Genomic DNA, 24,653 nt, shown 5'->3' on the forward strand with positions numbered 1-24,653 from the left:
TATCTGGTAGAGTTCATTTCATTGGATTGAAGCTGCAGGTGTGAGTGGAGATCCGTCAATGTTGTAAGCTTCAGATTGTGGAGTAAATACAGTCACTTGTAAAGTGAGTGTCTATTTTACTTTACAGGTTTTATTTATTTCTTTGGACATTATTAATATTACGTATATAAAAAATGGGGATGGGGGAGCATTTAACTTTCTTAGTGCAGCTGATTTCATAGTGCCGGCCAGCACTTTTCATGCACTGTCCAAATTATCCTTGCTCAGGACACACATTGGATCTGGAAAATCTCGACTAGCTTCAGGAATGTGTAACATGTTGCGTTCCATAAATGACACAAAACGCCCGTATTTACACAGTTTATTGATGCGCATACACTATGAAGGGCTGTACCTATTAATTTGCAGCATAGAGGTCAGAATACCATGAGATTCAGCATTTTTGTAGTCATAGTGCAGAGTGTACAGTATACAGTTTACTGACCATTAAAAAAAAAAAAAGAAGAAACATTGTTTTATGAACCTTCGTGCAGTTGAAAGAACCCATCCTTGTGAATAGCGCAATTAAAATGTAGCTCTAACGTCCGCCATATAACGTGAACCCATTCCCCCTGCCGCTTGGTTCACATGATCAGATAGATGTCATTCCTTTAGTGTCCACACGAGGATCCATTCTTCATGTTTCAGTGGTTTTGTAGAGTAACGGATTTTCACCTGCGCCGAAAATCACGCAGGGTCATACCACAGAGAGTAAGTCGCGGACACTCTTAGGGATATAAACATATTTAACACAGTTTTCTTTGCATCATAAAAAAGTCACAATAAAAAAGGCAAAAACCAAGCATACAGCATATTATTTACAAATATATAAAGGCGAACGTGTGAGCCGGTATGACGCATCGCGAAGATGCTCCTTCAAGCAGCATTTTCCATAAGTTCTGAAGCTTCTGAGAGCTTAATTCCATTTGTGCCAGAACTGTAAAGTGTTCGGACTCCGCGCTCGTGTCATAAATAGTCATTGGGTATCTGACAGTCCATGTGGGGGGTAGCAGGGCCCTTTAGTTTTTCTTGTGAAGAAACTTCATCTTGTTTCCTGCATGAGACACAAGGAAAGACATTTAATAATGGGTTCAGCACAGCACAAGAGTAGGGCATCACAACGTGACTTGCCAAAAAAAGTATTTCAATAGACATAGGCCAGCGTTTAGTCATTCACTCAGCACACTCTGTAAATGCCTGCAGCAATGTAAGTATAAACTTAATGTACACAAAATTCACATTTTAAATCATAAAATTCTGCTTAGAACTTTTTTGGAAATAAGAGGAACTGATCAGACCATACTATCTCCATACTGTGATATGCCCATTAGCTGTGCCTGACGAGTCCTGGCTTAGTACACGGCAGATAATATAATGTTTAAACTGTTACAATATGGCACATGCTAGGTAATTTAGTGCTCGGGCCCTTGTGGATGCGTGTTGAGTGTTTGATCCTGGGACACATTTCTTTTTCCTACTCCCTGTGATATAACTGTGTGTCATAACAAGGGACCCATGGTGTCTGCCAGAGAGGAGCATCGAATGCTCCGTGACCTGGATCTCCAGACACTGGACCATGGACCTATCTGAGAATACATCGAGCTGGGACGATTTTACCAGCACATTGTGGAGAGCAGAACACATTCACCATGTACAGCCTGGAATACTCTGACAGTGCTTCCCGTTTAAACCAGCAGCTTCTACAGCTGTGAAACAATTAATGACTTCCTTTACGTATCTCTCGCTATATATATCTCCACCTTTCAGGTGATCTCAAGATAAAATTAACAGGACATTATCTTATTAACAGATCTGCAAAACTGATTTACTAGTCTATTGAAATACAGTTCTCAGCACATAGAATGGAGGCTCTGGCGGGTAACAAAAATAGATAAAACAAGTAGACAGACACATAAAAAGAGGGTCCGTGGTGCTTTACCTCTCTAACCCAGGCTATAAATCTCAAGGTTTAATAAATAATAACATGAACCTTTCTTACAGATAATTACGGCAGCCCCTCATTGTCAGCATTAAATCACATATAGATAATATCTGTCTGTGCGATCGAGGGGTTCGTATACCTAATATAAAACACTCACCAAGTCCTCTCAGAAACTTGTTCACTCCGCTCTGTTCACTCTCGGGAAGTTCTTCTAAATACTGCTCGACGCGCTGTTCAAAGAGTCCTGGGAACGGAAACAATCCTTAAATAAATCCCCAGACATTGTATCTCGCACACCACATACTCAGACTTACTAAACGTTGAGTTTTTTGGAATTTTACAGTTTTGGAGACAATTCAAAAATAAAGGTTGACCCCTCCCCCCTATGTCCCCCTCCCCAATTCAGCTATTTTGACCTAAAATTGTAAATGCGCTACTGTCCATGTTAATTAAAGAAAATACATCATATAATGAGTGTTGTAATGATGTAGAATGCCATGTTGTCCAGCATGTGTTATTAAATACCCTGTTTGGACGAGGCCATTTTGTGTCTTTTTAGAAACACCCCATTCTCGTCCCTCCTGAATGAATTGCATCTGGTTTCTAAGTGACTGATTCCTGTTTGAATGTTCGATAGAAAAAGTCTTGGAATATGGTAAAGCAGCCGTAATTAGAGAATTACCACAATACTGAGTAAGGAAGGTTTTACTGCCGGAGTATTTGGGTTAAACATACCTTTAGCTCGGCATTTTCTTAGTTCACGGTCCTGAATGAAACCCGCAAACATCTGTGATTCCATGAAAACCTCCAGGAAGCGACGGATACTCTTTGATGCTACGGATTTCCGAAATGCGTCCCTTTGGAAGACTCTCTCCCCCCTGTCATTCTGTGTTAGGAAAAGGGAATAGTGGCCGATGGTTTCCACAAAAAAGCGAATGAAAACTTCTGAGACCAGTCCATTCAAGGTGTTACACTCTGTACAGGGAAAAGAAGTGTCAGCTCCTAATCATAATGATAACAAAGGTAACATTTAGTGTTATCTTTACTTACTCTCAATATTTGACATACATTTGTTTGAAAAATAAAATTAAATGCAGATAGTACAGAGCTGTGGAATATGTTGGCGCTATATCAATACCAAATAATAGTAATAATAACTGACAGTAAGCATAGAGCGAGCATACAGAGAAGATCCAGAATGCAATGTGTTTTTAAGGTTTGTCTTTGTAAGACGATGCCTTCTATCATGATTCTCCATATTTATATAAAAACTCAAACAAGAATGACTGCAGAGACAGGCTGACTGGCAGGAAGATGAACAGTGAATTGCACAATGATGTTAACACAACATTAACATTCCATCCGTCTCACCTTCGTCAGAGTCACTGTCAGAATCCTGATTAATCAGCTCGGTCTTCCGTTCCAGAGCCTGTTCCAGAGCCGCCTGCAGCTTCCGGGGTAACAGATTATCCTCATCATCCATCTATGCAACAATGACAGATATATTCAACTTTAAATCAAATAGGTGAAGGGATCATCTTATCATATCATCAATTTCCTGCGTAATATATCTCGCTGAACGTTGACTAGACAGAGACTGACCTGTGAATTTCAAATTTTAGGACATAAATAGCTGAAATGGAGGAATCCTTAAATTTATCTATTTATCCATCACAGCTCACTCCACCTACATGATTCCTTAATTCCTTTACTGTGTTATCTTTTACTACTTCCACTGCAAAGCTATTTCCGGTATCTACTACCCTTTCTATATCACTGTTAGCCTTTACTACTTCCACTGGAAGGCTATTCCATGTATCCACTACCCTTTCTATATCACTGTTAGCCTTTACAGCTTCAACTGGAAGGTTATTCCAGGTATCTACTACCCTCTCTATATCACTCTTAACCTTTACTGCTTCCACTGGAAGGCTATTCCAGGTATCTACTACCCTTTCTAAATCACTGTTAGCCTTTACCGCTTCCACTGGAAGGTTCTTCCAGGTATCTACTACCCTTTCTATATCACTGTGAGCCTTTACCGCTTCCACTGGAAGGTTAGTCCAGGTATCTACTACCCTTTCTATATCACTGTTAGCCTTTACCGCTTCCACTGGAAGGTTATTCCATGTATCTACTACCCTTTCTATATCACTGCTAGCCTTTACCGCTTCCACTGGAAGGTTATTCCAGGTATCTACTACCCTTTCTATATCACTGTTAGCCTTTACCACTTCCACTGGAAGATTATTCCATGTATCTACTACCCTTTCTATATCACTGTTAGCCTTTACTGCTTCCACTGGAAAATTATTCCAGGTATCTACTACCCTCTCTATATCACTATTAACTTTTACTGTTTCCACTGGAAGGCTATTCCAGGTATCTACTACCCTCTCTATATCACTATTAACTTTTACTGTTTCCACTGGAAGTCTATTCCAGGTATCTACTACCCTTTCTATATCACTGTTAACTTTTACTGTTTCCACTGGAAAGCTATTCCATGTATCTACTACCTTTCCATATCACTGTTAGCCTTTACTGCTTCCACTGGAATGCTGTTCCAGGAATCTACTACCCTTTATTGGCCCTTCCACTCCAACTCATGCCTGTGTTATAGTCTGCTCCGATATAATTTGTTCCATACGGCGTGAGTCAAACAGAAATCACACGATATTTTACATTTAAGAAAGTAGAAACATGCTGCTTTTGCTCTTTTCTTTAAACCAAAAACAGAGATTCAAAATAAAAGTTGTTTTTCGGTTTACAAGCATTGTGTAAGGAAGAGAAACAAGATCCTTACCTGCCGTATGAACCGATCGGATCCTAAATTCACCATCAAAGCCTGAAGAAAACAGATAATCAATAAATAAAACCGATACCAGATAGAACACACTAAGAGTGAATGGAGATACTCAGCTCAAACTGTCCCCCTCCCCACCCCCTCCATTATAACAAGCAGCACATACATGTTTATGTCAAAAAAGTTTTTATTTATTTGTAGCTATACCTTTAAGATTTTAAATGATTTTTGCCCGGCAAAAGTATATAACTGCCAAGCCAGGCATGAGACACCTATCTTGAAAAAGCCCCCGTAGTAGGGGCGAAACGCGTTGATCAGGTGTCTACTGAGACTTCATCTGCAGCATTCCCTGCCTGACCGGCTTCTAACTCAAGCCGCATTTGCCGCAAGTCCGCTGTTTTCCTGCCAGCATCAAAGACATTTTTTTCCCGAGTGCACCGGGCAGTTCCTGTCTTCTTGGAGGAATCACAGCTTCATCTGAACAAACGACTGGGCATGGAAGCAGTCTGCTATACGATGAGTACAATTCTTAAGGGTCAAGAAAAATTGTTCTGACCCTGAAATATGTAACCAACAACTTCAAAAAGTGAAACACCAGTTCATAGAAAAAAGATATGACGAGAAAGCACTAGATACAGCTCTTGAAAAAGTGACAAATATAGAACGTGTAAACATCCTACACAAGAAGCAAAAAAGTGCAGAGTCAAACAAGAATACTGAAGATCTATGTCTTTTAGTGTTTAACTATAGTGCCCAAGCATATAAGATCAAAAACAGCATACAAAAACATTGGCACCTACTTCGCCAAGATGCAGCTTTGAATACGCTTTTACCGGTTAAACCTAGAGTTATCTTTAGGGGGGCTCCTACGTTACGCAACAGATTGGTACATAGTTACAGTAAGCCATCTAGATCGAATAATTTTTTAAATGGCCAAAAGGGGTACTATAAATGTGGCAGTTGCCACATATGCAAATTAAGCACGATAGGAAAAAATTGTACCACCTTTCAGTCCTCAACAACCAAACAAACATTCCAGATTAAGAACTGCATCACGTGCAATACAAAACAGGTCATATACAAGTTGGAGTGCCCGTGTGGCCTCCAGTATATAGGTCAAACCAAAAGAACATTAAAAACCAGGCTCAGGGAACATGTGTATAATATAAAAAGAGGATTTGATAAACACACACTTTCAAATCACTTCAATACACATCATAATCGTGATCCCACACTCCTATCATATTGCGGCATTGAAAAACTAGAAGTGCCATGGAGGGGAGGAGAACTGAGTAGAATGTTAACATATCGAGAAATGTTCTGGATCTATAATTTGAAGACCCTTGTCCCCTGGGGCCTAAATGCGGAGCTGGAATTAATGAATATACTAGAGTTATTGGTTTATTACACTCAAAACTTTTTTTTATGATTTTGGTCCCAAAAGGGTTTAGGAGATATACCCCTATTACTGTTGGGGTTCAAATATGGCCAAATAGATACTGTAATATATATAACTACTGTCACTGCCATAAACTACTACTTAGGTCTAAGCTCAGAATTATTCTTTTTCATTTCATTCTACTTTATGTATGTATTATATTATATATTTTTTCCATTTGTTTTTATGTCTGATAGGACACTTTATAGTGTTGGTGCAATTAGAGCACAATATTCAAATTATCACCACTTAATAGTATTAACAAATTGTGGCTCTTCAAGTAGAAAAGAAGTATACATTAGTTGCCATTATACAGAATATTTACTAAGATGTTGCCACATTGGAAAAACGACACACAGATGCTATATTTGTAATTTTTCCAATTGTTGCTATGATTCACTTTGGATTTCATATGTTAAGATGCTTAGACATCACTATCTAAATTATTGGTACTATTATTTGTATATCTCAAGTCACAGCCTTTTAATTGATATGAAATGTTTATGTCAAAAAAGTTTTTATTTATTTGTAGCTATACCTTTAAGATTTTAAATGATTTTTGCCCGGCAAAAGTATATAACTGCCAAGCCAGGCATGAGACACCTATCTTGAAAAAGCCCCCGTAGTAGGGGCGAAACGCGTTGATCAGGTGTCTACTGAGACTTCATCTGCAGCATTCCCTGCCTGACCGGCTTCTAACTCAAGCCGCATTTGCCGCAAGTCCGCTGTTTTCCTGCCAGCATCAAAGACATTTTTTTCCCGAGTGCACCGGGCAGTTCCTGTCTTCTTGGAGGAATCACAGCTTCATCTGAACAAACGACTGGGCATGGAAGCAGTCTGCTATACGATGAGTATCTCGTTTTTTCGTGTAAGAGCATTTATGTAGGGGGGGATTTTATACCAAATAAATTGTGTTACGGTTTTACACTATATACCGTTTCTGTTTCCCCTTCTATCCAAGGTATTTCCGTATATCTGGACCCCTACTCTCCACTACAAATTAGGATTTTGGTGCAGGATTTACATTTCTTTTTTATCGTACTTTGGATTTCCGATAGTGGCATTTTTCCACATTTGACTCTGGACTATTATTTGTTGGATTTTTTTTTTTTTTTTTTTTTTTTTATATTTTATTTTTTTTTATTCTTATTTATTTTTAGTTTTATATAAGGTTTACAGTGTTATACAATTTTTTTCCACTGTTTCTTATTTTAAGACCCTCTTTACAAATAGGGGATTATCTATTAAGCGCTGAAATTTCATATAAGCACATACATGGTATACTACCATTAACTGCCTCCAAACACTATGTAACATTAAACAAATAGAATTGGTTCTTTGTTTGGGAGCGTTACAATGCAATTATGTGACAGGACGATTATTACAATAAACCATCACGTATTAACCCTTTCCACTGGCATGCTGTAATACACAGTGCATGAAGTGATGTATAAAAGTTTGTCCTTCACAGGCAAACTGAAAATCTCTGATCAGAATTCTATTTTTTGACAGTAGCGTAAATCTAAAAAATTTGTCCAGATCCACATCTGTTTTCTTTCCCACATTTGTCACAAGTCTCTCTGTGACGATTGCTGTCTTCCTATATCCTAAGGGGACACCCTAAGTGCCAATGGAATATTTCTAGGTGTGCAGGGGAAGGTTGAATTGGATTGTTCAAGATAAACTACACCCTTTTCCATCTGGATATTTCGATAATTGTTAACCAGAATTTAACATATTTCCATTCCTGGATGTCCACCTCAGAGAGAACACTGTGTTACTGAGTATCACTTACCTCCTCTACGGGTAGTTCTTTTAGTTTAGGCAGCGAGCCGGACAGCAGACCCACCAGGAAGGGTGTCGGGCAGCAGACAATGTCAATCATTGACGAGGGCAGAACGGGTATAAACGTATGCTGCCAGGAGAACGGGTATAGCAGGGCGACAATAGCATGAGAACAGCTGGACAGGGTGCTGTGGGCAGAAAAACCATGTCAGTGTGTTAATATAATAACCAGCACCACTAATGTGACACCATTTACTGCTCAGTAATCAGTCAGTACCAGGGGTGTCCACTCCTGGCCCTCTGACTACTAATCAACTACTATTCCCAATATCCTGTACCATAGGAAATGTAGTTCTACAAGACCTGCTAAACTAATACAAAATCAAATTGCATTCTCTTATAACTGCTTTAATCCCTCCTGTCCCGAGGTTAGGCAAATCCCTTATTAGGATACTGTAGCCAGCTACTGGTTGCGCAAGGGTTAATCCAGTGATTGTATTGGCAGACATACCCCTGGACTAGTCCAGTGATACTATTTCCTAATAATTTACCACTAATGATAGCATACACACATGCTGTACAGTATTGTATCCCATAGATGGCGCCAACGTTCTATTCTTCCATTCACACATTCAGTAAAGAGAGAATGCAGTGAGGGTTTATTTACTGAACAGTGAATTGGGTTGGGTTGATCACCGTCTTGCAAAGGTAGACAACAATACTGAAATTACAACAGAACTGGAAATGTATTTTCCCACTTGGCATACATTGTGTCCATCATCTGTGGACTCATCACAAGGCTGGTGAGCTAGCTCAGAGGTTAGTGCTCTGACTGCATAAAATAATAGATTATACATCTGAGCTGGGCGACAATAGCATTAAACACTCACTTATATATTTCGGGTTAAAAAAAATTGATATTATTTAATATCACTGCGTGATGAATAAACCCCTTATATCGTGTACAAATTCCACAATTATCTACAAAACAAATAATTTATTTTAAATAACTTTTAATAAATAGTTTTGGAAATTTTACAATAATACATTTTAAAAAAAAACTGTTGAATTAAAACAAATAAAAACAAGGGGAAAACCGAATATGTCTATATAACACAATTCTTATTCTATAAATACGCAGTTACAAAATACATTATTCTGTACTGAAATTGTTACATGCTACTGATGACAAGAACAGCTACATGAAAAATATATCAGTCCACCAAATTGTATTCATTGTGATCCTGAATATTTATCATTTTTAAAATAATAGAGAAATCCTAATCCACTGAATGAACCACATGAGGTGCCCATTAAATTTGTACGCGCTTGCCTATACAATCACCTAAAACCCCTTTATTCACTAGAACCCACACCATACCTACACTGTGCTACCGTAACACCATGCTCACACCATACCGATACTGTGCCAACACATTCCATCACCACAGCAAGAGGTTAATTCACACAATAACTGCAGCCTTAATAATTGGAAAAGATGATTTTGGGGTCTAAGACAGGAAATGGTAAATATTATCATCATCATTTATATAGCGCCAACAAATTCCGCAGAGCTGTGATATAATTTGAAGGGGGAAATTTAACAATAAAATGGGATAATTACATAATATCACAGTAACAATAGACTGATAAGGACCCTGCTCAAACGGGTTCAACAGACACTTTGTATAACAGCTGGAGAACCTTTATAAATGACCACACTGGTGCAGCATTTTCTACAGAGATAGCATACTGATGGCTGAGCATAATGACAGTGGCAGTCCACCGCTGCTGGAGTACTAACCCTGTCAATTCCCCCCATGGAACCTTACTGCTAGTACAGATGCCTGGCAGCACACAGATATCAAGCAGTTATAGGATAAACATGTTGTTTTCGTATTCTAAACAAGTGCCTTCCCCGCATCAGCCATATAACACAGAAATTCGACCCAAATATTACTGTATGAAAGGCTCTATTCTCCTACAGTCTTTATGGCGCTGTATGCTGACCTCTGCCCTGATCTCTGACCTTCACACAGATGTTGCTGTGTCCTGTGGGTTACATTCCTTACAGTCTGACCTTTAAACCCCTTTATTTAAACACTTCTAGTTCCAGAAATGCTCAAATGCTTAATAAGCATGGTTTGCACAAACACCATTTTATACTATCTGTGAATAGGCGATACCGGCGAATATGGGAAACACAGACTTTTATACTTCATCAACAACAAATCACTTAATTGTATTCATTTTTAAAGTACATGATGTAAGAAAATCTTGCATTATGTCAAAAAATCTCATTAGTAGCGAATTGTCTAAATTCAAATAATTCTCCAACCAAGAGGTTTATTCACTGAACACCAAACTGCAGTGATCTAAAAACTACAAACTGCAAAATGTATCTCAATTTTTGTCACTTCACAATCCTTACACTATTCCAGCATAGCCATTTTCAATTCCGGGGTCGTGGTTTGTTGTGGCAAACACTCCGGGGTCGTGGTTTGAAACGAACAGGACTAAGAGGTTCCTGACGGAACGCGCATGCGCGGCCAAACAGACAGCTCAGAGAAACGGAGCGGAGAGCAGACAGAGCTAGTAAGGGGGAAAATAACTGAGTAGAAGCACGGTAGAGCAGTGGAGGTATGGAACAACCCCCAGAGGGTCTGCCTAACGTCCAGGGGGACAACAAGGAGGGGAGAAAAACCCCAATAGAAAATAAGCAAAACAAATATATATAATAAATAAAATAATAAAATAACAATAGTAAAAAGGACCAGCACTCAAGATATCGGTCACCAATGTATTAATATGACAAATCACAATAATCACAATGATAATAATAATAAAGATCCCACAGTTAGGAAACCGTGAGACAGGTTGTACTTAGGGAGCAGCAAAGAAAGAGGAAGTGTTCACCTATGTTCCGCCTACTTGTAGCGTTACTTACCTTGTCCGCGGTCCAGTGTTCCCGGCGCGCTCAGAGCGCCGATGACGGCGGGCGCTGACCGCGGAATGCGGTCACGTGTCCCGCCTAGCTCTGAGAGCGCGCCGTGCGTCACGAGCACGCTCTTAAAGGGGAAGTGGGAGCTGAAAATTAAAACGGTCTCCCATTGGCCCCTGTCACCCCACACTCCCCATACTCTCACATTTTGGGGGCGTGGATATGACAGGGGCCAATCAAGAATAAGTTGAAGGTATTTAAACTTACCTCTCCCTTTACTCCCTGCCCTATCGTGGTTTCTATTGCAGTTCCCTTTAGCGCTTGTTGTGTTCAGTTGTGTTCCTTTGTATTTGACCTTGGCTTTGTTTCTGACTACGTTCTCTACTATCTCTTTATCCTTATCTGTTCTGTTTGCCGGCTTGCTGTTTACTGTGTACCAGACCCCAGCTAGTCCTAGTTTACGCTGTCTCTTTGTGCCCTTGACCTCGGATCGTTCCTGACTCTGTCTCCTCTCATATAAGTCGAGTCCGGCCATTCTAAGGTCCAGTAGACGTATCTCTCCTCTGTGTTGTCTTTTGTTGAGTTGAATCCTGCGAGTTGGGGTATATTTTCGTTACACTACTATAGGATAAGGATGTCGCTGATTGGATGTTCATGTTACTAGGTGGATATTGTAATTGTGATGTTTATACCTGTTTTTTCTATTGATTTGCATTTGTTATTTCTTTGCTGCTGAGGGAATTAAAGAAAGAGTGCAGCACAATAGGAGCCTCTGTATCTCAATGCATCTCTATGAGGAGAAGTTGATTGCACAGCATGGTGTTTTGCTGCACAAGCGCAATAGTCTCCCAATGTTTTTCTATGGGAAAGCATTGGATTGCCAAAGATGATCAAGATGATCTCAGCCATGGAGGTGGGGCCAGCCGCAGCGTCACCAGCACGGCATGGGGAAAAGGGTGAGTAAAACACCTTTCCGTGTGATTGGAGGGGGGAAGGTCACGTAAACATACACACTCACTGACAGGCACACTGATTTGATACACACACTTACTGACACACACACATACACACACTCACTGACAGAGACACACTCACTTGCTCACTGACAGACAAACATACATACACACATTCACTCACTGACAGACAAACAAACAGACACAAACACACTCACTGACAGATGCACACACACTCACTGACAGATGCACACACACTCACTGACAGAGGCACACACTCACTGACAGAGACACACACACTTGCTCACTGACAGACACGCATACATAAACACACACTCACTCACTCACTCACTGACAGACACACACACTCACACACACTAACAGACACACACACTCACAGACACACATACACACTCACTCACTGACCAACACACACACACACACACACACACACTCACTGACAGACACACACACTCACAGACACACATACACACACACTCACTGACAGACATACACACTCACTCAGACACACACACACATATACACTCACTGACAGACACAAACACACTCACTGACAGATGCACACACACTCACTGACAGATGGGCACACACTCACTGACAGAGACACACACTCACTGACAGAGACACACACTCACTGACAGAGACACACACACTCACTCACTGACAGACACACACACACATACACTCACTGATTTCTCTCTCTCTCTCTGTAACGAGTATATACCCCTACACGCAGGATCCAGCCTAACAGAAGACAGTACAGAGGAGAGATACGTCTACCGGACCTTAGAGTGGCCGGACTCGACGTAATAGGATAAGACAGAGTCAGGAACGATCCGAGGTCAAGGGCACAAAGAGACAGCGTAAACGAAAACTAGCCGGGGACTGGTACACAGGAATCAGCAAGCCGGCAAACAGTACAGAAAAGGATAAAGCGAAAACGAAGTCAGAATACAAAGCCAAGGTCAAATACGGAGAAACACAACTGAACACAACAAGCACTAAAGGGAACTGTAGCAGAAACCACGATAGGGCAAGGAACTAAGGGAAAAGGGTAAGTATAAGTAGCCTTCAAACTAATGTGATTGGCTCCTGTCACTTCCACTCCCCCAACAGGTAAGTGTATGGGGTGATTGGCATGACAGGAGCCAATGGAGCCTTTTTGCAATTTAGGCTCCCACTGTCTCTTTAAGAGCGCGCCCGAGATTCGCGGCGCGCTCTTAGCTGCAGGCGGGACACGTGACCGCTTCTCGCGGTCACTGCCCGCCTTCCTGTCAGAACAGTCGGACGAGCCGCGCGCGGCTCGTGCAGCCGCAGAACCGCGCGCGGCTTGAAGAGAGGACCGCGTCCGGCCCCCGGATAAGGTAAGTACCGCTACAGTACCCCCCCCTGAGGACACGCCCTCCGGGCGGGCAGGACCAGGCCTGGCAGGAAAACGCGAATGGAAAGAACGTACAAGGCGGGGAGCATGAACAGCATCCGCAGAAATCCAACTGCGCTCCTCAGGCCCATAACCCTTCCAATGTACCAAGTACTGAAGCCGACCCCTAAGAAAACGAGAGTCAATAACAGCAGATACTTCGAACTCCTCATGACCCTCCACAGAGACAGGAGGGGGAGGGGGAGTATGCCGGGTATAGCGGTTGTGTACGTAAGGCTTCAACAAAGAGGTGTGAAATACATTGGGTATACGCAGATTCTTAGGCAGACCCAAGGCATAAGAAACGGGATTAACCTTATGTATAATGCGATAAGGACCAATGAAGCGGGGAGCCAATTTCATAGAAGGCACCCGGAGGCGAATATTCCGTGTGGAAAGCAAAACCCTGTCCCCCACAACATAGGAAGGAGCCGCTCTGCGATGCTTGTCAGCCTGAGCCTTCTGGCGGGCAGCAGAGTCCACCAAAGAACGCTGAACCTGCTCCCAAGTATTACGCAAACCAGCCAAATGCTCATCCAGAACTGGCATGCCCTGAGAGGAGAATGCAGCCGGAAGAACAACGGGATGCTGGCCATAGACAACGTAAAAAGGGCTTTTGCCGGAAGAATCATGAGTGGCATTATTCCGAGCAAATTCAGCCCAAGGAAGCAGGTCAGACCAATTGTCCTGATGGTGAGACACAAAACAACGGAGGTACTGCTCTAGAGACTGGTTGGCACGTTCAGCAGCTCCATTAGACTGGGGGTGGTAAGCGGAAGAAAATGAGAGGGAAATACCCATCTCCGAACAAAAGGCTTTCCAGAACCTGGAAATAAATTGGCTACCCCTATCGGATACAATAGATAAGGGAATACCATGTAATCGAAACACTTCTCTAGCGAAGATAAGAGCCAATTCCTTGGAAGTGGGCAACTTGCGAAGAGACACAAAGTGAGCCATTTTGGAAAACCGATCTACTATCATTAGGATGACTGTGTTACCATTCGAAGGGGGTAATTCAACAATAAAATCCATTGATAGATTAGACCAAGGTCTCTCGGGAACGGGCAACGGATGCAACAGCCCACAAGGAACTCTACGAGAGGTTTTCATACATGCACAAGTAGTACAAGCACTTATATAGTCAGTAACATCCTTACGTAAGGTATCCCACCAGAAATACCGAGAAACGGCTGACACTGTTTTGGAAATACCAGGATGTCCAGCAGTCTTAGTATCGTGATAAAGTGACAGAATATCCCGTCTCTCGGGAATGTCAACGAACAATTTATCATTAGGCCTCTCGCTGGGTGCCATGCCTTGTTTCGCTTGTATGGCCTGCAAGAGGGACGAGGAAATAGACAATATAGTAGTTGCTATTATCCTGTCTGGGGGAATGACAGGAGTGACATCAATCTCCTGTTTGTCAATAGTCTCGAATTGTCTGGACAGAGCGTCCGCTTTAGTGTTCCGGTCACCTGGCCTATAGGTGATTATATAATTAAAATGAGACAAGAACAGTGACCACCTAGCCTGCCTTGAAGACAATCTTTTAGCTTCGCTAAGGTAGGATAGGTTCTTATGATCTGTAAATATGAGAATAGGATCCTTAGTTCCTTCTAGCAAATGTCTCCATTCTTTGAGTGCTAAAATGATAGCAAGGAGTTCGCGATTACCCACATCATAATTCCTCTCTGCCTTGGACATTTGTTTAGAAAAGAAGCCACAAGGATGCAATGGCTTGTCAGGAGACTCTCTTTGGGATAAGACAGCACCTACCCCTATATCGGAAGCATCAACCTCAAGTATATAAGGCAATGAGGGGACAGGATGCTGTAAAATAGGGGCAGAGGCGAACGTAGTCTTAAGAAAGTCAAAAGCCTGAAGTGCCTCAGTAGACCAGACACGTGTATTGCCATCCTTTTTAGTCATACGAGTTATAGGCGCTACTATAGACGAAAAACCTTTGATAAAACGTCTATAATAATTAGAGAACCCCAGAAAACGCTGGATGGCTTTCAGACCTTGCGGCAGAGGCCATTCTATGACTGCAGCGAGCTTCTGGGGATCCATCCGAAAACCCTCGGCGGAAATCAAATACCCTAAAAACTGGACCTCGGACTGGTCGAATAGACATTTTTCTAATTTGCAATAAAGACCATTAGCAAGAAGGGTCTTCAGAACTGTTGTAACATGTCTGTGATGAGCGTGAATGTCTGTAGAATATATTAAAATGTCATCCAAGTACACAATAACAAATGAGTGAATAAAATCCCTTAAGACATCATTAATAAATTCTTGGAACACTGCTGGGGCATTGCAAAGCCCAAATGGCATGACGGTATACTCATAATGACCTGACCGAGTGTTAAAGGCTGTCTTCCATTCGTGGTCCTTTTTAATACGTATCAAATTGTATGCTCCTCTAAGATCTAATTTGGTGAATACCGTAGCATGTTTGAGCCTGTCAAACAATTCTGTTATTAGAGGTATAGGGTAAGCATTTTTGATGGTGATCTTGTTAAGACCTCTATAATCAATGCAAGGTCTTAAATCACCTTCTTTCTTTGATACAAAGAAGAACCCCGCTCCAGCCGGAGAAGAGGATCTTCTAATAAATCCCTTGTCTAATGACTCTTTAATGTACTCCTCCATGACACGGTTTTCTTGAACCGATAGGGGGTACACCCTGCCCTTAGGAGGTATAGTACCAGGCAACAAATCAATAGCACAATCGTAGGGTCTGTGAGGCGGTAATTTGTCAGCCTCTCTTTTATCAAAGACAGTCTTTAAAGTTAAATACTGAGAGGGTATAGTCGTAGATAAAGGAGGAACAGTAGGAACGTTAATAGAATTCACAGGCGTGACTTCAATAGTACATGACTCATGGCAGGCTTCACTCCATGATTTTATCTGCCCTGTCTCCCAGTCAAAAATGGGATTGTGGGCACGTAACCATGGATACCCTAACACCAACTGTGAAGAGGGAGAGGTGATGACCTGGAACCGAATGGTTTCATAGTGTAGAACCCCTGTGTACATGTGTAGCGGTGCAGTCTCGTGAGTAACAACAGGAGATATCAATGGTCTACCATCTATGGCCTCAACGGCCAAGGGTATCTCCTTCTCTCTGATGGGAATATTGTTTCTCTTTACAAAACCAGAGTCTATAAAGTTCTCGGCTGCCCCAGAATCAACCAGGGCGTCTATGTTTTCAACTATACAACTCTCTCCCATATGTAAAGAAACAGGGAGAAGCAGTCGGTTAGGAGGCAAAGTAGGAGACTTAGAAATCACACCCAAGGCCAGTCCCCTATAAGGTCTTAGGTGCGAGAGTTTTCCGGGAGCAGAGGACACTCCTTTACCATATGGTCTCTCTTACCACAATATAGGCAGAGTCCCTCCCTTCTCCTATGTAATTTCTCAGTATCTGAGAGTTTGGCAACCCCTAATTGCATAGGTTCCTCTTCAGGTACTTTAACACTCTCTGGTATATTAACTCTGGGTTGAATAGGTGTAACAAAACGTCTATTCCTGTTCTTAGTATAGAGCCTGTCATGAATCCTATTATCTATATCGATGAGGTAGTCAATAAGGTCCTCTAAGGCAATAGGAAGCTCCTTAGCTGCTACCTCATCCAATATAGAGTCTGATAAACCTTCCATGAAGGCCGTAGTTAACCCATTATTGGTCCAATCGACCTGTGAGGCAAGGGTACGAAACTGTATAGCGTAATCAGCCACAGACCTAGAACCCTGTTTAACCCTCATTAATGCTCTAGCGGCATTCTTAGACCTTTTTATAGTATCAAAAGTTCTGCGAAAAGCTGTTAGGAAACTGTGAAAGTTATGCACCATAGGTCCATTAGCCTCCCAAATAGGGTTTGCCCATTCAAGTGCTTTGTCGGTAAGTTGGTGCATAAATAACCCAACTTTAGACCTCTCTGTGGGAAATGAACGTGGATACATTTCAAAATGAAACTCTATTTGGTTAATGAACCCTCTGCATGTCTTAGAATCCCCTCCATACCTAGGAGGAGGCGTTAAATGTGCTGTAGCGTTAGGCATAGTCGATACTTCAGGAAGCAGGGGTGCAGGAGGGTTAGGTGCGGTTGCTGGAATGGTTCTAGCTAAGAGCGTCTGGAGAGCCTGAGCTATTTGATCCATACGGTGATCCTGCTCTACAAATCTAGCCTCATGGGTCGCCATCTGTTGAGCTAAATCTGCGGGGTCCATGGCCCTATCGTAATGTAACGAGTATATACCCCTACACGCAGGATCCAGCCTAACAGAAGACAGTACAGAGGAGAGATACGTCTACCGGACCTTAGAGTGGCCGGACTCGACGTAATAGGATAAGACAGAGTCAGGAACGATCCGAGGTCAAGGGCACAAAGAGACAGCGTAAACGAAAACTAGCCGGGGACTGGTACACAGGAATCAGCAAGCCGGCAAACAGTACAGAAAAGGATAAAGCGAAAACGAAGTCAGAATACAAAGCCAAGGTCAAATACGGAGAAACACAACTGAACACAACAAGCACTAAAGGGAACTGTAGCAGAAACCACGATAGGGCAAGGAACTAAGGGAAAAGGGTAAGTATAAGTAGCCTTCAAACTAATGTGATTGGCTCCTGTCACTTCCACTCCCCCAACAGGTAAGTGTATGGGGTGATTGGCATGACAGGAGCCAATGGGAGCCTTTTTGCAATTTAGGCTCCCACTGTCTCTTTAAGAGCGCGCCCGAGATTCGCGGCGCGCTCTTAGCTGCAGGCGGGACACGTGACCGCTTCTCGCGGTCACTGCCCGCCTTCCTGTCAGAACAGTCGGACGAGCCGCGCGCGGCTCGTGCAGCCGCAGAACCGCGCGCGGCTTGAAGAGAGGACCGCGTCCGGCCCCCGGATAAGGTAAGTACCGCTACACTCTCACACACACAAACACACACACTGCAACACTCACTCCCAACTAATTACTTTTATTTTTTTTTAAATCCACCCAGCTGGAGTGGATTAGCTTTCCCTGGGGTTCAGTTGGGCAGTTGTCATCTCTCTATTCTGCTCCCTAGAGCGCTGTTTACTGATGTGGGGCTGGAATTATGTCATATTCCGGCTCCCGGCATCACAGGAGGATGTGTGAGGTAGCAGAGCAGGGAGATTACAGCTCCCTTGCCGCTGCAATCATTCAGCCACCCACGGCACATCGCACTCATACAGCAGCCCGCCTCCTCAGATCTCATTGAGCCGCCTGCCTGTCCGCTGAAGGCCCTGCGTGAGCCGACTGGTCACCTCCATTCTCGGACAGCCAGTCACCTCAGGGGCTGAACAGGCTGACAAATCCCAGGCGCCAGGACAAATTTCCTGGTCGCCATGGAGACCTGGGATTTGTCAAGCCCTGCTCTAAGCACCAAAACAACTTTAGCTTAATGAAGCAGGTTCTGTGTATAGATCATGCCTCTGAAGTCTCACTGCTCAATTCTTTACCATTTAGGAGTTAAATCACTTTGTTTTTGTTTATGCAGCCCTAGCCACAACTCCCCTGGCTGTGACTAACACAAACTGCATTAAAAATGCTTTCATTTTCAATCAGATCTTACAGTTTAATGTGTTTACTTTAGATGTTTTTAATCTTCTGGTCTGTAAATTGAACCTTAATCACATGGAGGAGTTTGCTGCAGGCTCTAGCAAGTCTTTAACAGGGCAGGAGATAATACATTCAAAATTAAGCAGAATTTGCAATAAAGGAAGTTTAAACATTAGATGTCTCTTTACAGGAAGTGTTTAGGCAGGCAGTGTAAGTGACATGCAGGGAGGTGTAAATAGAGCTGTATAAACAAACAGATTTAACTCCTTAATAACAGAGAATTGAGCAGTGAGACTGCAAGTGCATAATCTATACACCGAAACTGCTTCATTGAGCTACAATTGTTATAGTGTCCTTTTGGTGGATAAGCCACATTTCCTCTCCTTATATTGAACACTTACTGTATATAAAGATTATAACATAATATGCACATAATACAGAACAATAACTAGCTGGAATAACTATTTGCAAAGTTATTTAACAAAAAAGGAAATGCCGATAATCAAATATTTTTGCAAAATTTATACTAATTCGCTGATCTGGAAATCTTTGCAGCTCAGATACAGTCAGAATGTGGCTATTGAGTGTTTAGTGAATAAACTATCCTACTGATTCCTTACTGTATATTGGGATTCTGAACGGAGGACTCGCGGCTAATCTCTGTTTAATGAGATGTGCGACTCAATCTCTTCTGTAAATCAATCCTCTTATGGTTTGATTCCATCTTGCTACTGTCCGCTGTGTGTTTTGTAACTGATCTGTTTAGTGAGCAAAGGGATGACGTTAATCTGTGTCAAAATACATTAAAGCTACATTATTCCCACGGATCTCAGTGCGGAATTAGCCAGATATATACAGAAAAGCACTAGTAACAGTTTGGCTGGGAATAGACTGGATGCAATCATCACTCAGCAAAAACTAATAACACGCCGTTAACCCCGTCTCAATGTTTAACAACTCTGCACACTGCTGATAACAATGAATTCAAATCCCATCAGGCAGAGGAACCCAATAGATAGCCGCTGAGATTTTTCTTTTTTTTTTTTTTTAAATATTTGATTGAAATATTTCTACAATATTTTTCACTTTCTGTTAGATGTTTGTTAAAGGAACACTATAGTCACCTAAATTACTTTAGCTAAATAAAGCAGTTTTAGTGTATAGATCATTCCCCTGCAATTTCACTGCTCAATTCACTGTCATTTAGGAGTTAAATCACTTTGTTTCTGTTTATGCAGCCCTAGCCACACATCCCCTGGCTATGATTGACAGAGCCTGCATGAATTAAAAAAAATGGTTTCACTTTCAAACAGATGTAATTTACCTTAAATAATTGTATCTCAATCTCTAAATTGAACTTTAATCACATACAGGAGGCTCTTGCAGGGTCTAGCAAGCTATTAACATATCAGGGGATAAGAAAATCTTAATTAAACAGAACTTGCAATAAAGAAAGCCTAAATAGGGCTCTCTTTACAGGAAGTGTTTATGGAGGGCTGTGCAAGTCACATGCAGGGAGGTGTGACTAGGGTTCATAAACAAAGAGATTTAACTCCTAAATGGCAGAGGATTGAGCAGTGAGGCTGCAGGGGCATGTTCTATACACCAAAACTGCTTCATTAAGCTAAAGTTGTTCAGGTGACTATAGTGTCCCTTTAATGCCAAAACACAATTAAGTCTCCAAAACAATAGAGATATAAATCAGAATGTCCTTACATAAAATAAATTGTATGCATCATGATAAATCTAATTTGTTTCTGATCATTTTGTACATTAAATAAAACAGTAAGTGACAATTACCCTCTGTATTTGAATGCCTTAAAAATAACAATGGAGATCGGTGGCCGAACCGTCGATGAACACGGACGTGTTTCATTAGTGCTCCGCACTCATCGCGCCCTAAAGCCCACTAAAGCGACCTAAATATTCGCAAATTACCCCAAAACGGGTCCCCAGACATGGAGAGGAGGCGTACAAACAAGCTGGAGAAAAAAACAGCAGAATCCAGAGCCTCCGTCCTCGACCACTTCGCCATGCAACGGCCTGGTCGAACAGGGAGCCAAGATGGCGACGGAGGATCTCCGCACACCCCGACCCAGGCCGATACTGAGGCACCGACCGCTGATCAGGAAACTGTCCTGGCCAAACTGGCTGAAGTCAGGGCCTTCCTGGCAGGGGAAATAGCCAGGTCCACGGCTGTGCTCCAGGCAGATATCGGAGCCTTGGGGGAACGCACTGCAGCCCTGGAGGACCGCATGGATACCACCGCTCGAGCCCACAACGATGTTGTTGAACGGGTGAATCAGATGGCGGCCCGCATGGTGGATACTGACCTGGCACTGGAGGACATGGCGAATAGGTCCCGGAGGAACAACCTCCGCCTTAGGGGGCTCCCTGAGGTGCGGGACGAAAATCTGCGGGAGACACTGCTTACTCTCCTGCGGCCTCTCCTCCCTGACCTCCCTGAAGAACAGTGGCACATTGAGCGGGTGCACAGAGCCCTGCGAGCCCAGAGGGCGGATAACAACACCCCGCGGGACGTCATTGTCCGCTTCCTTTACTTCGGCACCAAAGAGGCCCTCATGAGAAGGAGCCGAGATGGGCCCATCCGGCACGAGGGGGTAGCTGTCTCCCTATACCATGATCTGTCTACTCATCCAATACAGCCCCCGCTCAATCCTCCCCCAATATAAAAGCCCCCACAATCCTCCCACCAACAGAGCCCCCATCAATCTTCCTCCCAATATCAACCCACCATCAATACAACCCCCAATATAAACACCCCATTAATTCTTTCTCCCAGACTCTTACACTCTCTCCTCATATAAGTATCTGTGTATATCCAACCCCCAATATAAACTGCAGTTAATCCTTTCACCTCAAGATTATCTCCTCCTTTTATTAATTTCCAATATAATCCTCTCATCAATGCTCTCCATCACTAACATCTCCCCAATTTTTCTGCTCCCCAATATAATTCCCCCTTTCTAATCTTTTTTTTCCAACTCTCCTGTAAACCTATCAAATTGTTTTTTAAATTCCACTTCCCTTTACTTTCTGCCTAGAGTAATATCCCCTATATAATTCCAACCCTTAGCTTCCGCCATAACTACTCCCCCCAATGTATCACCTCAATATTAAGTCACCCCTAAACTACAACAGAAGGATCTTTGTAAAAAAAATAAAAGCTAATTATTTCATGTTTTGTGGTGAATTAAATGCGGATCCCAGCGCGAAGGGAATTAAACAATGCGCACCCCTAGGAACAATTAATTTTTTTAATATGCACTCCCCCAGCGAGGTGAAGGCCACATGAAGTCTCGCTCGGTGACCAGGGACCCCTTAATCTCCCCATGTGTCTCCTGCACAGACAATGATGAGAAATCACTTGTGGTTGGTTTGGGAAATGTAACGACTGGACTAATCCTGGGGATCATATGTCCGAAACACTGCTGAAATTTACCACAATGTCCGAATGCATTAATTAATTCAGGAATAATGGTCAGCCAATCATGCCCAAATAAGAGAGACCGACTCACAGAGTGCGAGAAACTAGTGTGGACTTGGCTGAAACCACAATTAATGTAGATTAAAAAGGTCACATTTCAAACACATTAACACAGCAACATCATAGCGGCCAACGCTCTGCTCAACATTAAAGAACGAGAAATTAATGTTCATCCACTGGCTAAGAAACTGTGCATCACAGCACTTACTATCAATATATGATCACCTACCTATATCTGTAAAAATGTAAATTGATGTTACAATGTAGCTAGTCTGTAGAATACTTAACTAAAACCACAATATATTTTACACTAAAGGAATATGGACATTACAATGCTGTGTGTAGAATACTCAGAGGACACAGCACAGAGCACACTGGAAGGGCACAACTAACAAAAAAACTCAATATCATTTATACAAAACAGACACGGACAGCCATGGAAACTAGCAGATAATAATATGAAAATGCTACTTTCTCTGTTAGTTCCCATTTAATGATGTGATTGCAGAAATAAGGGTTCAAGAGAACGGCTATGGAGGAGGGTCCCACCATGTAACAAATTGGTTGCAGTCAATTCAGCATTCTTCAGATAAACTCTCTGTGTGATAATAAAATATCACTGACTCATGCAACCATCTTCATCCTAAAACACAGATTAACCAGGACCTAAAACTCACGCCAAGCAAAGCTATCTGCTTCACCCCCTGAGTGTCTGTCTAGCACTGAGGGTATAAAGCAGGGAGGGCCTCTGTTAGTAATGTGATACGACGCCTGAGAGCGTGTGCGAACCAAACCCCAAACAAACAACATTCATAGAGCAATCCATGAGCACGTTTATTCACTAACCGAGTTATTCGCTTAAGTGTCAGGTTTTTTTTGAGACACCATATCATGTCTGTAGGACAGGCATAGGCAACCTTCGGCACTCCAGATGTTTTGGACTACACCTCCCATGATGCTTTGCCATCATTATGGGTGTAAGAGCATTATGGGGGATGTTGTCCACAAAATCTGAAGTGCCGAAGGTTGCCTATCCCTGCTGTAGGATAAATACGTCTTCTAAATGCAAAAGTAAAATTCGGTTTATCTGGTTTTTATTTAGTAACAACAAAATTGTAAGTTGAAACAAGTGTTGCCCGGACATACGTCTAATAACATAAAATAATTCAAAGTTATCATATGTCATTCAATCCCCCAAGCAGGTGTTCGAATTGGCAGGATAGTGGCGAAACTTTAATTAACTGGAACAGACTAGTTTTGGTTTTATCTATTTCTCTGCCAAAAAGAATAATTTCTGCGAGCCTGACCTTAGTTTGTCGGCAACGAAGATAACGCGTCTCTCCAGCAGCAGAGACGCAAAGATCCGGATGATTTGTCTCACGCTCAGACATTTAAATAGGCATTCAAAGTCAACGTGTTCCAACCGTGAATCCATCGGCCGCCGCAGCTCAATCACCTGAAAACAGATAATATCAATAAAATATAATATCCAGATTATTTTATACAGTGGACGTGTCCTCGCCCACTGCGGTTAGAGCTCTCAGAACTCCATATTTCACATCATTTTTCATTTAAAATTTACGATTTCGTAATAACTGGTCAATCAATTTCCCTCCAACAACATCTGATTATTACATTGTACTGGGCAGAACTATTCATGTCCTGCCAGGTGACATACACATGAAATATTCAAGTAACTCTCTAGTGTTTGGGTTTGAATCCCCTGTTTGCATTTCCTACCTCATTGCCGTGCCCCGGCAGAAAGGTTTTGACTCTAATGGTTTTCCCAGGTGCCGGAAAAGGTGACTCCATTAAACCCCTCATAAAGGGGTATACGAGAGCAGCTGAAATTCCTCGCCTCCTCTCCACCTCATCCAGGATCTGAAAACATAAAAAATTATTACATTACGCCCCATTCATTCAAAACTGAGGAAATGTTAAATTCCGGATCTAGAGGCTGGATTAACCCATAGGTAAACATAGCAGTTTCGCTGAAACTGCTATGTTTACAGCAGGCAGGGTTAATCCTAGCTGGACCTGGCACCCAGACCACTTCATTAAGCTGAAGCGGTCTGGGTGCCTATAGTGGTCCTTTAAATGAAAAAATGTTAACACAAGTTTAGGGATCCTCTTTAAAGGGACACTATAGGCACCCATATCACGTCAGCTCATTGAAGAGATCTGGGTGCAGTGTCCCAGGTCCCCTAACCCTGCAAAGGTAT

The 24,653-nt window shown here is 42.3% G+C and overlaps 1 protein-coding gene across 3 annotated transcripts in view; it reads right to left on the reverse strand.

The window, feature by feature from the left end:
- Positions 1-348: 348 nt before the first annotated feature.
- Positions 349-24,653, reverse strand: part of DENND2B (DENN domain containing 2B) — a 165,429-nt gene continuing 141,124 nt past the window's right edge. For all 3 annotated transcript variants that reach the window (XM_063437869.1, XM_063437868.1, XM_063437870.1), the window contains 8 exons: positions 24,172-24,312; positions 23,739-23,887; positions 8,021-8,198; positions 4,788-4,829; positions 3,353-3,464; positions 2,717-2,956; positions 2,139-2,225; positions 349-1,093 (listed from right to left, as the gene is read on the reverse strand). In XM_063437869.1, coding sequence (XP_063293939.1) covers positions 1,059-1,093; positions 2,139-2,225; positions 2,717-2,956; positions 3,353-3,464; positions 4,788-4,829; positions 8,021-8,198; positions 23,739-23,887; positions 24,172-24,312 — 984 coding nt within the window. In that variant the 3' untranslated portion in view covers positions 349-1,058. The remainder of the gene's footprint in view (positions 1,094-2,138; positions 2,226-2,716; positions 2,957-3,352; positions 3,465-4,787; positions 4,830-8,020; positions 8,199-23,738; positions 23,888-24,171; positions 24,313-24,653) is intronic.

This window comes from Pelobates fuscus, chromosome 12, assembly GCF_036172605.1.
Source record: "Pelobates fuscus isolate aPelFus1 chromosome 12, aPelFus1.pri, whole genome shotgun sequence".
NCBI lineage: Eukaryota > Metazoa > Chordata > Amphibia > Anura > Pelobatidae > Pelobates > Pelobates fuscus.